The sequence below is a fragment of the Tamandua tetradactyla genome, chromosome 2 (assembly GCF_023851605.1).
Source record: "Tamandua tetradactyla isolate mTamTet1 chromosome 2, mTamTet1.pri, whole genome shotgun sequence".
In the NCBI taxonomy this organism is placed as follows: domain Eukaryota; kingdom Metazoa; phylum Chordata; class Mammalia; order Pilosa; family Myrmecophagidae; genus Tamandua; species Tamandua tetradactyla.
The window spans coordinates 97,459,000-97,477,818 of record NC_135328.1 but is presented as its reverse complement, the minus strand read 5'-3'; the positions used below and the strand labels follow the sequence as shown (position 1 = coordinate 97,477,818).

Sequence of the window (18,819 nt, the reverse complement as noted above, 5' to 3'; positions counted from 1 at the left end):
GCGAGCAAGATCCTGAAAGTCTGGTGGAGGAAGACAGGCAGTGCCTGCTAACTGAAACAGAGGTCAGCAGCATAGGCAAGTGCTTTGGGAGAATGGAGCAGGAAGAACGGAGCGGATGGCAGGGCTAAGAGCAGGCTTTACAGAGGATATGATGTTTGGGATGGGCCCTTATGACACGGCTGATTTTGACAGAGGGAAGAGGTGTGGAGCTGCCTGCTGGGTGGAGGGCAGAGAATGAGCAAAGCAGAGAGGCAGGAAGGCTGCTCAGTATGTGGAGGTTCAAGGTAGGAGGAAGCTGGAGGATCTGGGCCAGGATCATGTTGTTGAGGACACGTAGTGCCGGAGAAAGGAGGCTTTAGACCTTATTCTCTATAAAACGGGGCCCCTGCTGTATCAGTCTGCAAAATTAAGAGTTGAGAAGCTCTATGGATATCCAGAGATACCTCAAACAATGAAAAATTCTTCAAAGAATATATAAGACAGAAAAGCAGAGACATCAGCCCCTGAAAACAGGATGCTTTATTTGTGATATGAGCAACAGTAAAGTCTTGGCTACGCTCCCTGTTTACTGGTTAACTGCACTCTTATACCCCCAAACAGCACATCAAAGGGGAACGAAGGAAGCATTTGTATATACATATATATATATATATATATATATATATATATATATATATATATATACACACACACATATATAGTTTATAAATTATTTATAAATAATAGATTATAATTTATTTATAGACCAATAATAAATAGATGATCGATAGTTTTTTAGATTTCAAACAGAAAAGTTGTAAAGAACGCTCATACATCCTTTACTCCAGTTCTCAGTGTTTAACATTTTACCACATTTGCCCCGTATCTCTCTTGGCGCACATGTGCACATGAGTGTGTGTGTGGGTGGGGGGGTGTGCAAAGACACGCATTTATTTGTTATGCCTCTTTAGTCTCCTCCAATCAGGAACAGTTCTCTCTTTTATGACCATGACAGTTTTTAAAAAGCAGAGGCCTTCCATGCTGTTGGATCTTTCCTGGACATCCATCTGATGTTTCCTGACTCAGGCCGTGCTTTTTTTTTTGGCTGGAGCACCACAGAAATGATGCAGTGCGCTTCTCAGCGCATTACATCAGGGGCTCGTGACGCTGCCCTTGATAACCTGGTCAGAGTAGTGGCTGGCTGTCTTCTCCATAGAGCCAGCATTCTCCCCTTTGTAACTGATAAGTGTTTTGTGGGGATATGTTCTGAGACCATCCCAGTATCCTGTTCTTCATTAACCCTCTACCCCCTGGCCTTAGCAACCATTGACGATTCCTGCCTGAATCAGCCACTGCTGTGATTCTTTTTAAATGGCCATTTTCAGTTTCCATAATTCCTTCTATATTTATTAGTTGGCTGTCTATTGTGCAGAGTGCTTTCTCTTCTCCCCCACTTGTTTATTTATTATAGCATTATGGATTCATAGATCCTACTTTATTCCCTGGGATTGTATTATAATCCATTATCATCATTATTTATATTATTTTGATACTCTTATTATTCCAGATTTGGCTCAGAGAGTTTCTGAGCCAGACAGACCCCCCACAGTTTCTTTCAATAGCTGATCTGATGTGTGCTGAGAATTGCGGCTAAGACCTGGTGGGCAGCCCATGTTGTCTGGGCTCTGGGTGTTGAATGCGCCTCAGGCAGTATGGGTTTCCTTTAGCAGACAGCCAGAAACACTCAGCTGGCCCTGGAGGCAGGCAGACCTAGTCTGTCCAGTGTATGGAAGTTTTGATATGGAGAATCCATTATTATGTGCCCACCCAGATTCCACCCTCTGTTGTGACCTCTCAGCACACAGAGCCCTGGTCTGGTGGGATAGAGACTTGTGGGTCAGGACTGGGCACCCACAGGAAGAACAGCAGGGCGGCTGCCCCTTCTTTCTCTCCCTCCTCCACAGAGATGCTGCCAGGCTCAAACCGTGCCTTTGCCTCACTGACATTTTCAGTCTCTGCTGTTCCTATAGTAAGAGTTTAAAAAATGGAGCAAGTCTGCTCCTCTCTGTGTCTCATTGTGCTAAATAGGGGTCCAGATTCCCTAAAATGGCCTCGAATCTTTCTTCCTGCCATCACTCATGCCACATCTGTCTCTCCCAGATTAGATTTATCTTTCCAGAAAAGGAAATTCCATAACTTTTCTCTGCATTGAATCATGTGTTAGTTTAAGGAAAAATATTTTCTTTTTAAATAGCAGAATGAGGTAATGGATAGAGCACTGGAAAATGAGTCTACAGACCTGATTCTGGTCTCAAGCTCTGCTCAGTGTCACTGAAAAACAAATTTGTCAAGTCTTTTTATCTTTTTCCCCAATATTGGGGGAAAGAGTAGGCTGCTGGAAAGCAGGCCAAAGTGTAAACAAGCTCTAAGTTCTGGTGGTTTTAACACTATGTCCTACTTTCTTTCTAGTCAAGTAGATAAAACTCACAGTGCAAAGGAATTTGTGACTCCAAGAGGAATGTTGAAGAGCCCATAGAAAACTTAATGGAGAATGCTGAAGAGAATTTTAATATGTATTATAGCATCTAGCCAAAGCAGCCTTATTAAAATGCACATCTGATAGTTCCATTCCCTTGTCTAAAACCCTTCAATAATTTCCCATTGCACTTAAGATCCAAACACCCCTAGCATGACTCCAGGTCTCTGCAGGACTAGGTGTCTCCTCACTTTGGGCTTTCCTATCACACAGAGACATCTCTTCAGTTCCTGAAAGTGACAGGTTTTGCATATGCAGTTTCCTCTGCATAGAATTTCCCTCCTCGTCTTACCCAAGAACACCCTCCACCCCCTGCCATGCGCTTTGCCTGGTGTGCTCTCAGTTGCTTCTGCCTAGGAGAAGATCCCTTTCCCCAGCGCAGGAGGGAGCCCCCACCCTGTATTTTTCTTTTGCAGCACTCAGCGTAGTTATTTATTCATGGAATCCCTTGTCTATTTCTTTCTGTAGTTCCTAGGTTCTTTCTGGATAAGCACTGTCTCCATTTTGCTTAGGTCCTAGCAGTGTTTGGCACATGGTAGGTACTTAATAAATATCTACTGAATGAAAAAAATAAATCTGTCTTTCGGTTGAAAATTGCATCCTCCCTAGATCAGCATTCCCTTTATGGGATATGGGAAAAGCTACTATTGGCATATGGAGCTAGTAAGGAAGTACTGATGAGGGACAATGGAAGAAGTAGGAAGAGAGTGCTCAGGTCAGCTGTGAGAGGAAGTCTAAAAATCTAGGGGGAGAAGCCAAAAGGAATTATGACTAGTTACAAAAGGAGCAACAATACCACATTTTAACTTAGGCATATAAATAAATCAAGCCTGTAAAATCACACTGTTGTGCTACATATGACATATCACCTGGCCTGGTATTTATTGTACATTTCTGGTATTTATTTTGCTTTCTTTAATGTTGTCATTTTATTTGCATAAAAACAGCTGCAACCTGAGGAGAAGTTAGGTTAAATCGAGGTAGGTAGTATAATCCCCATGGAAACAGGGCTTCTGGCATCATTGAACAGGGGCTACAGTAGTAGAGGATTGGTTAGCCAGGAGGGGAGAAAGAAGGGTTAAGCATACTCTTTGGTAAATGCAGGATGAAGAGAAAATCTTGGATGCCAAGATGCCATATATTCTTTTCAAACAGAATGAGGAACGCTGCATTATAGTCCTTTCTGAAGTTTTATTGAGTGTTCTCTAACAGATGGTATTTCTCACATGCATTTGGTACAGGGAAGCACCTCCAGGCTGGAAGGGCTTAATGCTCACAGGTAATCAGGAGAACCTTTCTGTTAAACCTGTTCAGAACATTAACTCTCTCTATGCCTGGAAAAGTTGATTTCCCAACTCAATAGTTTCACACTCTGTATAATTAGCTTCATGAGAACTTTTCTCTCTACCCGAGTTCATCCTCCTGGTTTTCTTTCCTTTGCTGTAGGTTTTAGATGATTTGGAATCTTTTGAACAGTAGCATGTTTACACTCTGCTGCTTTTAAATGGGGAATCTATGATAAATATGTGCTTCTTTGGGACCAACTCTGTCCTCATGGGAAAATCTTCATGGTTGATGTGAGTGAAAGCAATGCTTTAATGAGAATTAGCAGAATTCTTCAGTTTCAACAGACAGGTGGAATATCTGGTGAAGAAAAACACGTGAACAGTGTGTGAACATTGTGGCACATGGGTAAAACGATTTTTCATGGTGCCACTAGTTGGTAATTGGGCCTGGAGTGTGCAAAACCGGAATGAAGAAATTGGCTGTATCCTCATTTAAAAAGTAATAATATCAATGTTTTGTCCATTTAAAAGTCCACTAGGGGACACACTATTTCAGAAACCTCCAGTGCTTTGACTCATACTAAAGAAAAGCTTGCTGTGGTCTAAGGGCTTAGAAAAGTACTTAGTTCTTGCTCTCTCAAAAGTGGCGTTTTTATGGCGCTTGAACATGATGTGGTGTGCCACTGAGAAAGATAAGACTTGAAGACCACAGTTCATATGGTCACATTCTCGATCACTACATGTGAATGTTTTACTCTACGTACTGTTTTTAGTACAGCACTATTGAAATTTGGGGCTGGATAATTCTATGTTGGGGGTTGGGGGGCTGATGTATGTATTGCAGGATGTTTAGCAGTACCCCTGGTCTCCACCCAATAAGTGTCAGTAGTACCACTACTTCCTCCAGTTGTGACAAACAAAAAATGTCTCCAAATATTGACAGACGTCCCCAGGGTGGGGCAAAATTACTCCCGTTTTGAGAACTACTGCTAGCAAGTTAGTACCCCCAGACCAGATTCCTTCCATCTTCTGGAGAGTACATTTATTTTCATGTCTTCCCAAACCAAATATTATTTGGATCATAAGTATAGTTTCTGTAAAAAGTTAAAATCATATAGTACTTTATGAACCCAAATGCAATTACTTTTGAAATATCCGTATCTCCAGTTCACTTTGCTCATGCAGAAGAATTACAAGGAAATTTCAAATTGTTCTTGACAAGCCATAAACTGGGCCCCTTTCTTGGGGCCCTAGGTTTATTAGGTGGTAAATATGTAAATAGAATTACCATCAGTTTGTTGATTTTAGCTTCTGTCCTAAAGCATGTGAATTTGGGCTGTGCTTGGGAGGTTGTTTCCAATTGATGTTGTCACAGACCTGTGTGGTGATCCCCAAATAAGGATTGACTGGACCAGTTGGGCTGGAAGTGGGGGACTCAGTGACTCCTGGTGTCTGAGTGGGGTGGGCTCAGAGTCAGTGCTAGCCTGAGACGCTATGCCCATGTACTTACCTTGTTGCCCAGATATAAACTCTGGTAAATTCTGCCACTTACATGACTCTTGGCTTCACTTTTTTATTTTTTTTAACTTTTTTAATTGTATAGTATAACATCTATACAAAGCAAAGAAGTAAAAAAGCAATAGTTTTCAAAGCACTCTTCATCAAGTAGTTGTAGGACAGGTCCCAGTTTGTCATGGGCTACCACTTGATCCTCTCATATTTTTCCTTCTAGCTACTCCAGAATATAGGAGGCTAAAGGGCTTGAATATTTCTGTTACCATCACAATCAACTTTTTTCCCTTTTTTTTGTGAAAAATAACATATATACAAAGAAGCTATAAATTTCCAAGCACAGCACCACAATTAGTTGTAGAACCTGTTTTGACATGAGTTACAATTCCACAATTTTAGGTTTTTGCTTCTAGCTGCTCTAAAATACTGGAGACTAAAAGAGATACCAATTTAATGACTCAGCATTCATATTCATTTGTTAAGTCCTATCTTCTCTGTATAACTCCACCATCACTTTGATCTTTCTATCCCTCTCTTTAGGGGTGTTTGGGCTATGGCCATTCTAATTTTTTCATATTGGAAGGGTCTGTCACTAATATGGGGTAGGGAGACAGAACTATCTGATGTTCTAGAGAGGCTGGGCTAGGTTCCAGGACTTATCTGGATCAGGGACCCATCTGGAGGTTGTAGGTTTCTGGAAAGTTACTCTAGTGCTGGAACACTTGTAGAATCTTATACATTGCCCTGGGTGTTCTTTAGGATTGGCTGGCATGGTCCTGGTTGGGGGTTGGCAGGTTATGATAGGTAGCAGGTCTACCTGAAGCTTGTGTAAAAGCAACCTTCAGAGTAGCCTCTCGACTCTATTTGAACTCTCTCTGCCACTGATACCTTATTAATTACACTTATTTTCCCCCTTTTGGTCAGGGTATAATTCTTGATCCCACAGTGCCAGGTGTGGATTCATCCCTGGAATGTCATGTCCCACATGGGGGGGAAGGCAATGATTTCACTTGCAGTGTTGGGCTTAGAGAGACTGAGGCCACATCTGAGCAACAACAGAGGTCCTCCAGAAGTAACTCTTAGACATACATATAGGTAGTCTAAGCTTCTCCACTACCTACATAAGCTTCACAAGAGTAAGCCTCATGATCGAGGGAATGGCCTATTGATTACGGTGTCCCTAAAGTTTTACGCAGTATCAGAGGATTCCCTCATGGTAAGTTTTAATTCTTTCTCCCATCCCTCAGGGAACTTTGTCTTGGCTTCACTTTTGCCTTGCATTTTATTTATTATTTTACATTTTTTTTCGCTGCATCCCCCAACCCCACTAGACTGTGAGCCTTGTGAAAGCAGGGACTTTGTCTCTTTTGTTCACACTTACGTCCCAATTCCTAGAAAACAGTGCCTGGTAAATAGGAAGTGAAGACAGACAGGCTGATAGATAATTTTATATATATACATACATACGTGTGTGTGTGTGTGTGTGTGTGTGTGTGTGTTTCCTAGGGCTACCATAACAAGGTACCATAAACTTGTGGCTTAAGACAACAAAGTTTATTCTCTCTCTTTCTATTGGAGGCTAGAAATCCAAAGTCAGCTTGTTGGTAGGGCCCTGCTCTCTTTGAAGGAAGGCTCTGAAGGGGGAACATTTCTTTTCTCTTCCTAACCTCTGGTAGTTGCTGACAACTCTTGACTTGTACACGCATTACGCCATCTCTGCCTCCGTCCTCATGTGGTGTTCTCCGTTTGTATCTGTATCAAAATTTCCTTCTTTGTATAAACAGCATTGTAAGGTTTAGGAGGTGAAAGAGAAAAGAGGCAGACCAGAAAACTTTAGAGTAAGCGAGTTTATTCCTGCGCTCCAGAAAACTTTAGAGTAAGCGAGTTTATTCCTGCGCTCCCGGGCAGAGCTCACAGAACTCCAGGTAGGGAGTTGTGAGCTCACCGCTGGGTCCTGGTGCAGGCGGTTTTTAAGCATCTTTAATTTTTAAACAAGGGGGTTAGGTGACGTCTAGAAGGGGCAGTACATTTTACACAGCTCGAGTCATGGTGACCTTCCCTGTTCCCCCGACCTAACAAGCATCAGTCATTGGATTATTGCCCACTTTAATCCAAGGTGCCCTCATCTTAATTGATTATATCTGCAATGACCCTTTTTCCAAATTCAGTCACATTCATAGATAAAGGCCAGTTAGGACTTCAGTAAATTGGGGTGAGGTGGGAGGGGGGGTCAATTAAGCCCACAACAGTGTGTTTATTATTATCAATATTGATTATAAATATAAGTTAAATTAATAAATACATTTTTTACTTGGCTCACCCTTCTCAATTTGGTATTATCATATTTTAATTGCCCCCTTTGAATTTAATCTCTTTCCCTCAATCAGTTCCCACACAGTTGTCAGGACAAACTTTGTTGCTGCCCTTTAGCCACTAGCACAGGGTGTGGTACTCAGTCTAACAGTCATTAAATAGACATGCTTTCCCTGCTCCAAACCCCAGTTTAGTGGCCTCTTCTGTGCCCAGTCAGCCATCAGTCATCCCTCTCTCCAGCCAACCTTGTATCTCCTTCAGCTGCATCAACACGGTCTGCCCTGGTTCTTCACCATTTCTCTCTCCTTTGTACTGATTCATCCCTTACCTTGTCTTCCAAACTCATCTCCTTCACAGAATTGCCCCTGGCTAAACTTTCCACTTGCTCACTGGTGCTGCTACCATCATGCCCTTCCTGTTGGTAACACATCTTTGTAACTGGTCTTAGTGTTATATTTAGGGTATTTAGCATTTGTCTCCCAGCTAGACTATATATCCTCATCTTATTTCTTTAAATTCATCCTCCTTTTCTTTCCACTGAATAGGACCATTTTTCTGTACCTAATTAAGCTTTTATTATTATTATTATTATCTTTTCCTGGGCAGGCACTGGGAATCGGACCCACATCTTCAGCACCGCAGGCAAGAATTCTGCCACTGAGCCACCATCACACGCTCCTAATTAAGCTTTTGATAAATGCTATATAGGGGATGCCAGGAGCAGTCTCCACTACTCCATTTCCAGACATTCAGAAAATTCTTGTAAACACCAGGGAGAGCCTTCCAGTTCCAAGATATTTAGTTGGAAACTGTTACATTCAGAATTCCAGTTGCAGATATAGCCAAAAGTTTTTGGCAGCCTAAAAGTAGGCATGGCTGTTAAATCAGAAAGGCTTTTTTAGGCAGTTAAGATTCTTCCTATAATCCACTTAGACATTTTTTAGAAACTTGTTTTTCTACTTCTTTAGTTATTTTTAAAATTGCCAATTTTTTTTAATAAAGGTTTACTGTGACATCTGGTTTATCATTTATAGTATTTTTCTCCTTTTTAAGAGCTAGTTTTAATTTTGTGGGGAAGGGAGGCTGCTCTATACATTAGAATTCAGTTTAGCTGCAAGGAAGAGACTCAAAACAAATAGTAGGTGAAACAGAATAGAGGCTTATTTCTCCTTCTCTGAAGTATATCGGTAGGCTCTGCAGGAGTCTTATGATAGCTCTAATCCTCAAAGCCCCCAGAGACCCAGGTACTTTCTAGCACATTGCTCCTCCATCCTTAGGGCGTAACCTCCTGATTCACAGACAGCTAGTGCCCCAGGCATCACCTCTGCATTCCAGGCAGAAGGATGGAAAAAGAATTGAAGAAAAATGAAGCAAAGACTTACTCCTGTGTCTTTTAAGGATGGTTCCTGGGAGTTCCTTTGTGATATTTCTGCTTGTGGCCATATTAATTGTAAGGGAAGTTGAAAAAAATATATTCTTTAAATTTACTCAGCTAAAAATAGATGTTCTATTAGGATGGAAGAATGGGAGACCACGTATTGAGGAACATCTAGCAGTCTTTACCACAGCTGCCTCTGTTCATCCCCCTCTCAAACTTTCTTAGAATTTATTTTAGTATACATCTTGCTTTCCAAACAGTGGCTTCTTGAAGTCTTTTTTTGTTTGTTTTTTAATAAAAACCTGTGTTGTAAAATTTTTTTTAATACAAAAAGCAAAGAAAAAAATCTCCCATAATTTCATGCCTAAAGATAACCACTGAAATAAGCTCATGTAAGAAGTGTCCTTAACACTATTATATAACAAGCAACTTGTATCTACAGAGCCTTGAAAGGTTTTTCAGTTTATTGTGTTATATATATTGAATCATTTGTTCCTTCAGTAAACATTTATAAATACATGCTTTGTTTCCAGCATCTTGTCAGTTGGAGTATGGCTGGGAATGGGGAGGAAATTTTTTTTTTTAATTATTATTCTCAAGATGCACTCAGGGAGATCAGACGTATATAACAGTTGGGAAAAAAACAGAGCTCCATAAGTGCTACATTTATGTTAATGTATGTAAAGGTAGATTAGAAACCAGAAGATAAAAAATAACAGCACCGGATATCTATTTAATTGTAGAATAATTTATTCCATGAGCAATTATTACAAAAATTACACTTTGAGAACACTTCTCACTTTCCTGGTTGCTGGAGAATGACGCTTGTATTACAAATCCTTCCTGTAGTCTGGTTTATTACTCAGTGTTCCATGAACATTGGTCATACAAACCCAATAGGATTCTGTATGGCTCTGATATAAGAAGTATTAGGAAATAGTAAATCTTAACATGGTTAAATTCAAACCTCCACTGATACCCAGGTTTAAAAGTCCAAAGTTCATTTGGGGATAATTTGGCATGGCACATGCCTTTTGTGATTGCTGTGAGTTGAACTTTAGAAACAACTAAAGATGGACCAGTTAGGTTTGGCTGTAAAGCATGATGTGTTTTGTTGTAGTCTAAATCTTGAAATTAAATCAGTTCATTATAAAAACATTTCTTGAAGGGAAAAGGAAAAAAATTAACCTTTCCTATTGACAATGCTTAAACTATAATGTTAAGTGAGAAAAGTAGCTATGTTAAATACACAGAAAAGCCTAGGAGTTATACCAAAATAATGCAACAGTTGCCTCTAGAAGGTGAGAGTGAGTCACTTTTTTCCTTCCCTAAATACTTTTGCAAGTGACACATCTTTTTACAAGCTTGTACTACATTTGTAACAGGAAAAAGGTCTTGTTGTTTTGGTTTTGTTTTTTATTAAAAGAAGAGAGCACGTTCACCTGTGACAAATGCCCATTTGAGGTTAACTTTAAAGGATAACGCCGTGCTACCTGTTAGGAGCCCTTGTGGAGAGGACTTCTTGGCGGCCCAGGAAACCCTGGGTCTGGCCGGCGGGGCCGCTGGGAAGCTGCGGAGAACAGCGGGCGTCTGTGCCCTGCACTTCCCAAGGTGACTGGGGGCCGAGGCGCTTAGCTTTCCGCACAAGAACACAAACTCTTTCATGAAGAAATGACTGGTACGGGAAAGACAGAGCCTCTCTGTGGACGCGTTTAAATCGCTGGCTTTATTTTTATTCCTGGCGAAACTGGAACGAAGAACACACATTTTCAAAAGATCCCGGTTTCCTGTTTTCAGAAAGAAAACCGGGACTGCCGAACAGCTGAGCGTGCTGGGGGCAGGGTAACTGAAGCCGGAGAGAGACTTCATTGGTGAAAACTCGGCCTATGGTGTTTGTGCGTGGCCTGGCTGAGTTTACACGAATGTTAAACCTCCTTTCCTTATGGGGTGAGGAACGAGAGCGGCCGAGGCAGGGCCCTGGCGCGCCGCGAACCGACGAGCTCGTGCACCCGGCGGCGGGGAGGGCCCGGCGGGCTCCTGCTAGGTGAGCGGTGCGGGCGGGCGCGGGGCAGCTGGCGGGAGCGGGCAGAACTCCCCTGCGGCCCCGGAGATGGGCGGGAAGGTGGGCTTGTGAGCGTGGCCTCTACACTCCGTTCCAGGGACCCGGCGCTTTCTAAAGGGGTCGAAGTTTTAGAATTGCTGGCGCGCACGCACGCGTCCACCCTGGGGAGCGCTCTCTGGCTGACACCCGAGCCTGCACTTTCTCTTTGGTTATGGATTTTCAGACAAGCACTGAAAACAGGTCTGACTGCATATTCTGAGAGAACGTGTTCTCTCACCATGCGGAGTTTTAAAGAAGAGAAAGGAAAAAAAAAAAAGAGAGAGAGAGAGAAAGGCACATGCACTGGCATGAGCAGAAGTTTCTGGCACAGACACTTTTTAATCTGCCCACCTATTCTTAGGCTAAAAAATTATTAATGCTGAGTATGTCTTTCGAACAGAATTTTTTCCAGGTGTTTTAGAGTTGAAATCTAGTCCCTAATTTCTAACAGAGCAATTTAACGTTTAAAATCGGGAGGTGATGAATTATATTAACTAGTTATTCCTCCCCTTGAAATATTTGTAGTACTTTTCTTTCCCGCATTTGGGAGGAAGAAGGGTGAATTGAGACAAGAAACTGCTAGGCTATATTCCAGGCATGCACATTGTCAGGAGTAAAAGCTCAGTGGTGTTGGGGGTTGGGAGGACAGGCAAGAAAACCAAGTTGCTGGAAATCCTGCAGCCTTGACACAGGTGGGTTTGTAGGCCTAGGATAGAAGCAGGAATACAGACACCTTATTTTCTTGCATTGCTCTCCCGTCCTTAGCGCTAAAAATGTAAAGCTTGTTAGTATGACTCTATCAAAACATATTATTTGATTCTACAATTTAAACAAAAACGTTCTTTCTTTTGAGATTTGAAATGCCTAGCCCAGGTTAGCAGCAAGGTCTGTACTTTGAAAGGTTCTTGTATTTCTTTTTTAAAAAATATTTCATTTAGCCAGAAGTAGCGTTTACAAACTGTCACATAATCCTGTGGTCAGAGTATAGGCCATCCCTTCTTTTCGTTCTCTTTTGCATCTGTTTGGCTTCATTATGATACAGAACAAAGTATTGTTGGGATAATGAATGTTTTGTCCAAAAGAAGGTGAAGTGGAGAAAGTGTTTCCTCGAGTTGAGTATTTTTGTTGTGGTTTTGTTCTTAAATGGGGGAACACATTGAGAAAAGGAAGACCTGAGAGAGAGTTAAAGCCTTTTTGGTTTTTTTGCCCCCGTGCTGCCAGGTACCAGAGGCCTGGGCTCCACGGGCTCCGTGTCCTCTGTGTCCCCGTTTTCTGGCAAGGAAGGTGCTGGGGCAAATTGTGGTCTCCTAGAGGTGGCTGGCACTGGGGGCTGCACAGTCTGCCAAACAGTGGAGGTGGAAGAGCTCTTGTGTCCCACGTGTCCTGGGTCTGCCTCTGTCTTGGTGTGTTCTTTTAAGATTTTTAACATTTTGTGCCTCACATTACGCTTTGTTAAATAGGACTTTCGATATTTGCTATCCATACTCAGAGGTACTATAGAAGACAAGAGAAATGATCCATTGAAAATGCTTTCAATTCCCTTTTTTTTTTTCCAGTGCATTCTCCAAAGAAGTTGGAGTATTTAGTAAAGAAAACCAAGTTCTTGGTTTTTTTAAATTATCTTATTACATTCTTCTTAACAGTCTTATGAGTTAAGTACTTGTGTCACCACTGAAGTTCAGTGGGGTTTATTAATTTGCTCAGCCAGCTGGGAAGTTGTAGATCCAGGAATAGGACATAGGTCTCTCAGACTCTTAAAATGTGCCCATATATTAACTGTTACAGTTATATATATTAATTGGCTTTATCATTTTCTCCTCTCTTAGGAGAAGCAGATGTTCTGAATGGAGACCATGACAAGGAACAGAAGGACCCTTATTTTGTGGAGACCCCCTATGGTTATCAGCTAGACTTGGATTTCCTCAAATACGTGGATGACATTCAGAAGGGAAACACCATCAAGAAACTAAACATCCAGAAGAAGCAGAGGCCACCTGTGCCATGCCCAGAAACTAGAGCTACACCTGGTCAGCAAGGTGTATGGACTTCCATCGAATCCCTCTCATCCTCCAACAGTGATGACAACAAGCAGTGCCCCAACTTCCTCCTAGTTAGAAGCCACATTACGTCAACTCCAATCCCAAGACCACCTGCTCTTCTAGAGACCTCACCCACCTTTCTTACCATCCCAGAAAATCGACAGCTGCCACCTCCCTCACCACAACCTCCAAAGCATAACCTTCATGTCACAAAGACTCTGATGGAGACCCGGAGAAGACTCGAACAGGAGAGAGCCTGTTCTCGAACAGGAGAGAGCCTGCAGGTGACACCAGGTGAGTTCCGAAGGCCTAGGCTGGCCAGTTTTGGAGGCATGAGCTCCACAAGCTCCCTCCCCTCCTTTATGGGTTCTGGAGGCCACAATCCTGCCATGTACCAGCTTCAGAATGGATACCAAGGCAACGGGGATTATGGTGGCTATGCCCCAGCTGCTGCCACCACGTCCTCCATGGGGAGCTCCATCCGCCACAGCCCACTGAGCTCAGGGATCTCCACTCCGGTGACCAATGTGAGCCCTATGCACCTGCAGCACATCCGTGAGCAGATGGCCATTGCCCTGAAACGCCTGAAGGAGCTTGAGGAACAGGTGCGAACCATCCCTGTATTGCAAGTAAAGATCTCAGTCTTGCAAGAGGAGAAAAGGCAGTTGTCCTCGAAGCTGAAAAACCAAAGGGCTGCATCCCAGAATGATGTCTGTGGTGTGAGGAAGCGGTCCTACAGTGCTGGGAATGCTTCTCAGCTGGAACAGCTCTCCCAGGCCCGGAGAAGTGGCGGGGAATTGTACATTGATTATGAGGAAGAAGAGATGGAGAGTGTAGAGCAGAGCGCGCAGAGGATAAAGGAGTTCCGGCAGCTCACAGCAGACATGCAGGCCCTGGAACAAAAAATCCAGGACAGCAGCTACGAGGCCTCCTCAGAACTCAGGGAGAACGGGGAGTGCCGACCTCGGGCGTGCAAGTCTGTGGCTGTGGGTGCTGACGAGAACATGAACAATATTGTTGTGTACCACAGAAGCTCCAGGTCCTGTAAGGATGTGGCCGTGAGCACAGTTACCGAGACGAGGAATTCTGGAGTCAGCGTGACGGAGGCCATGCTTGGAGTGACTACTGAAGCTGACAAAGAAATTGAGCTGCAACAGCAGACCATAGAAGCCTTAAAGGAAAAGATCTACCGCCTGGAAGTACAGCTTAAAGAAACTACCCATGACCGGGAGATGACTAAACTGAAACAAGAACTACAGGCTGCTGGATCAAGGAAAAAAGTTGACAAAGCCATGATGGCCCAGCCACTTGTCTTCAGCAAGATGGTGGAGGCTGTGGTGCAGACAAGAGACCAGATGGTTGGCAGTCACATGGACATGGTGGACACATGTGTCGGCCCCTCTGTGCAAACAAATAGCGTAGGCATCTCCTGCCAACCCGATTGCATGAATAAAGTTGTGGGGCCCGAGCTGCCCATGAATTGGTGGATTGTTAAGGAGAGGGTGGAATTGCATGACCAGTGCACCGGGAGGTCCGTGGAAATGTGTGACAAGAGTGTGGGTGTGGAAGTCAGTGTCTGTGAGACAGGCAGCAACACAGAGGAGTCTGTGAATGACCTGACACTACTCAAGACAAACTTGAATCTCAAGGAGGTGCGATCTATAGGTTGTGGGGATTGTTCTGTGGATGTAACCGTCTGCTTTCCAAAGGAGTGCACATCTCGGAGCGTGAACACAGAGGCTCTGGGCCAGGCAGAAGCTGCTATCATGGCAGTGCCTCTCACTACAAGCCAGCACACCAATACGGTTTTGGAACAAGTGCACCATTTCACCAATACTGAGACGGTCACCCTCATGGAATCCTGCACCAACACTTCCGTCAGCACTTTGGATAAGCAGACCAGCACGCGGACTGTGGAGATGCGGACGGTGGCTATAGGAGAAGGCCGTGTCAAGGATGTCAACTCCTCCGCCAAGATGCGGTCCATCGGTGTTGGAACTTTGCTTTCTGGTGATTCTGGCTTTGACAAGCCATCCACTGTGAAGACCAAAGATTCGGGTGTGGGACAGATAAACATTAACAACAACTATCTGGTTGGTCTCAAAATGAGGCACATAGCTTGTGGGCCTCCGCAGTTGACTGCAGGGCCCATGGCCAACAGGAGGAGCGTAGGTGTTGGGGGGGAGCCTGTAGGAGAGCTCATAGAGAGCCCTCAACCCCAGGCTCCTGGCGTGATGACCGGCTTGGATCACTACATTGAGCGTGTCCAGAAGCTGCTGGCAGAACAGCAAACGCTGCTGGCTGAGAACTATAGTGAACTGGCAGAAGCTTTTGGGGAGCCTTCATCACAGATTGGCTCCCTCAACTCACAGCTCATCAGCACCCTATCATCCATTCATTCTGTCATGAAATCTGCAAGCACCGAAGAGCTGAGGAACCCTGACTTCCAGAAAACAAGTCTAGGTAAAACCACAGGTAAGTTGTCCTCATAGGGACCTGGGAATGGGGAAGGATGGGAAGAGTATATTTCCAGATGGTGAGGATTTTTTTTTTTTAACTCATGGAACTATATTTTGAACCATGGCAAAAAACTTTAGAATGGTAATGGGTGGGATGAAGACCAAAATCAGTCCGTAAGCAACTCTTCTGATTCTCCTTATCCGGGAGCTTTGTTGGCCTCAGGCAGTGGACTAGGAGAAGAAAAATAAATTAACACTGGCTAGCCTAGAGGTGTCTTCTGTTGGCTGCTGGTTTGATTGGATGTTTTAGTCTTACCCTGCCAGGCATTTATTTGCTCATTTTGTACAGGATTGCATGAAAAATCCTATATTCTTTGTGCCCACAGTTACCAGTGTATTATCAGTAAAAATACTGGTATAAATGTTTTTAATTAAATTTTTAAGGGAGAGAGACACTGCATTAATTCATTTTTTTAATTCAGCACATGTTTATTGAATGCCTACTCTGTTTCTGACATACGTATAAGCTCTGAGGACATAGCAGTCCCTGTCCATTTGGCAGTTATGTTCTGGTTGGGGCACAGGCAGTGAACAGTAGACCTATAGTATGTCAGGCAGTGATAAGTACTATGAAGGAAAAAATGTCAGTTTGGGAAATAGCAAGTGCAGTGGGACCGGGGAGCTCTTTGAGATGGGGCAGTCAAAGAATTCTGAGAGGACGGAGTCCTTTCCCCCTCTTCATTTTGATAGGTACTTCCATGTTTTTCTTTCTGACCCATCCCTTATTCATAGAGATTCCTACTCACCCTTTTCTCCTTAAATGGAAGCCAATAATTGAGAAATTACCCTGGAAGGTTTTATGAGGTAGCTAATATTTCGCAGTGAGCCTCATAAAATCACTTCCCTTGTTCCCAGGGGCTCTGTAGAGTATCACCCAAGCACAGGGACCCTCCTGACTCTCCGCCTCTCCCAAGCGTGGCTTCAGGAGGTCACCCATCTCTGCACTTCATCTGTGAACTGGGAATTAGAATAGCACTCCTCCTGCATGCGGTCACGTGAACTGAGTGTGTTCACGACTGGTACCTGGTGAGCACAGAGTTGTGTTAGTTGTAGCTGGTGGTAGTGCTAGTATTTTGTCAACTGTGATTTCTTTTTTAACATGCTAAACTGTGGTGGAGGTTTGGGAAGCCTACTAAAAACATACTCTCCACTCTGACCAAATGTTATGCATAAAATTCAGATGAATGCTTTAAATAATTCATATAGTATGTAGCAAATTAATTATATGTGGAAATATGCAATATAGACTTAAATTTAGTAAGTAAACCATTACCATAAATTTCTAATCTTTTTTTCTCTTTATAACCTGACTAGGCAGTGATTAAAATGGACTGAAATAGATTATTTTTATATCTTCCTAGGTTTTGACTTTCAGACCTACTTTAGTGTCACTTTTAGTAACTTGGTGCAGCGTGGGACAGATAGTTTATTATGGAAGAAAAAAATGAACATGACAGCTGATGTGTGCATTTTTGCTTTTTAGAATCAAAGTAGAATAAATGAACAAGGGAGTCATTTTAGAGCAAACAGGATTAAAACGATGTGTAGAGTGAAGCAAAGTTTTAAGTAACTAATATGTCTGCTTTCATAGCCTTTTAAAAATCATGATGTCCGTTGTTGAAGTCAAAATTCCTAAATACCTGTAGACACAGATGGCACAGTGGGTATCTATAATAAAAGCATGTTCCTCCCAGCCTTCCTTCCTCCTCCCCAAACTGGGGTTTCTATTTCACATTCTTGCCAGAAATATTCAGCTGTAACACTGGCGTCATCTGCATAACACCCAGAGCCTGGAGGTCAGGGAGAAAATTTTGTCTGGCTGTGTTAACAGTGTCTGTTGGTCTATTTCCAGTCACATTGACATTCCACACACCCCCATCTGGACCCGCTCCTGCAAAAGAACACCTAATTAATCAGACAGACTACGGAAAACTGACAGCACTTGTGAGCAAAAGAACAAATATTTTTAATAGCAGTCACAGTGGCAGAGCCCCATCTCAGAGCCACAAGAACAGCTTAGCTAAAGTATTCCTGTAATTCATATCACATTTGTATTTAATCATTTTGTTTTAATGAGGAATTAGGAACTCAGCCCAGGGTTGTAAGTTTTTCTTTTCTGATGTTCGTGATATGGGCTGAAAATTAAAGCAGCTTGATCTCGTAAGCCTAGAGGTCCTCAGCACCTGTGAAGAGTGGCTGCGTGTCAAGTTCTCTGGATTACTGTGGATGCCTTACAGGAGATTGTTCTCGCACAGTCTGTACTGAAAGGTGTACAGGAGCCCAGAAAGGGATTTATTTCAAGCCTAATTAAAACATGAGGGAATTTGATTTGACACCTATCAGTGAGACTGTATAAATAATCCACAGTAGAAGCTAATAGTTAAACTGAATCCAAATGGTCTGGGTTCAAATTCACTCCCTAGTGCCAGGACGAGTAAGTTGAAGTCTCTGTGTCTTCATTCCCTCACAAGTTGTTAGGACAACTCAGTGAGTCCTTAGGAGTTTACAGCTGGAATGGTCCACAGCACAGAGTATAAATTCTGGCTATCATTGTGTTATTGTTTTTAAGACTGCAGAAATGGAAATGGAGACTGTAGAACACATTGCCAAACAAAATTTGCACAGATGGTCTTTGGTTTTCAATTCAAATTTTTCTTTTCATAATTCTGACTAATGACTTTTTCCCTTAATTATTAGGCCTCCCCAACTAACAGTTTTATCTAGATAAATATCTTATAGATAAAAATGGAAACGCACAAAATAAATAGGATAAGTTTTCAGTACAGTCATTCAAAATCAGGGTAAAGCGGAAAATGATGCCCAAATTTCATTGTTTTAGTGCCCAATCCATAGAATTCAGGTTGAACTTTCGATGGAATCACTTTTTGGTATGGAAAACAACGTTATTTTTAGCTTCATAATAATGCCAAACACTCATTAAGTTTCTTAAAATTACAACTGGAGTTTGTGCTTATAACAAATTAGCAGTTCAGAAGACATCAGACAAGGAGTGAAAACCCCCTTGCCCTCGCTGGGGGTAGCCTGGTATGTGGTGTACGTGTGCACACGTGCAGTTCTGCTATAGAGACATGAGTCGTGCTATACATATTCTGTGTGTGCGTGTGTACGCGCATGCATGCACATGCCCATACAAAG

The 18,819-nt window shown here is 42.8% G+C and overlaps 1 protein-coding gene across 12 annotated transcripts in view; it reads left to right on the top strand.

Moving 5' to 3' along the window:
- The window catches only part of KANK1 (KN motif and ankyrin repeat domains 1), a 227,983-nt gene that overhangs the window by 188,034 nt on the left and 21,130 nt on the right, over positions 1-18,819 (top strand). For 11 of the 12 annotated variants that reach the window (XM_077148324.1, XM_077148327.1, XM_077148333.1 and 8 more), the window contains one exon: positions 12,932-15,619. In XM_077148324.1, coding sequence (XP_077004439.1) covers positions 12,932-15,619 — 2,688 coding nt within the window. The remainder of the gene's footprint in view (positions 1-12,931; positions 15,620-18,819) is intronic. The other variant, XM_077148331.1, reaches the window with a different exon arrangement.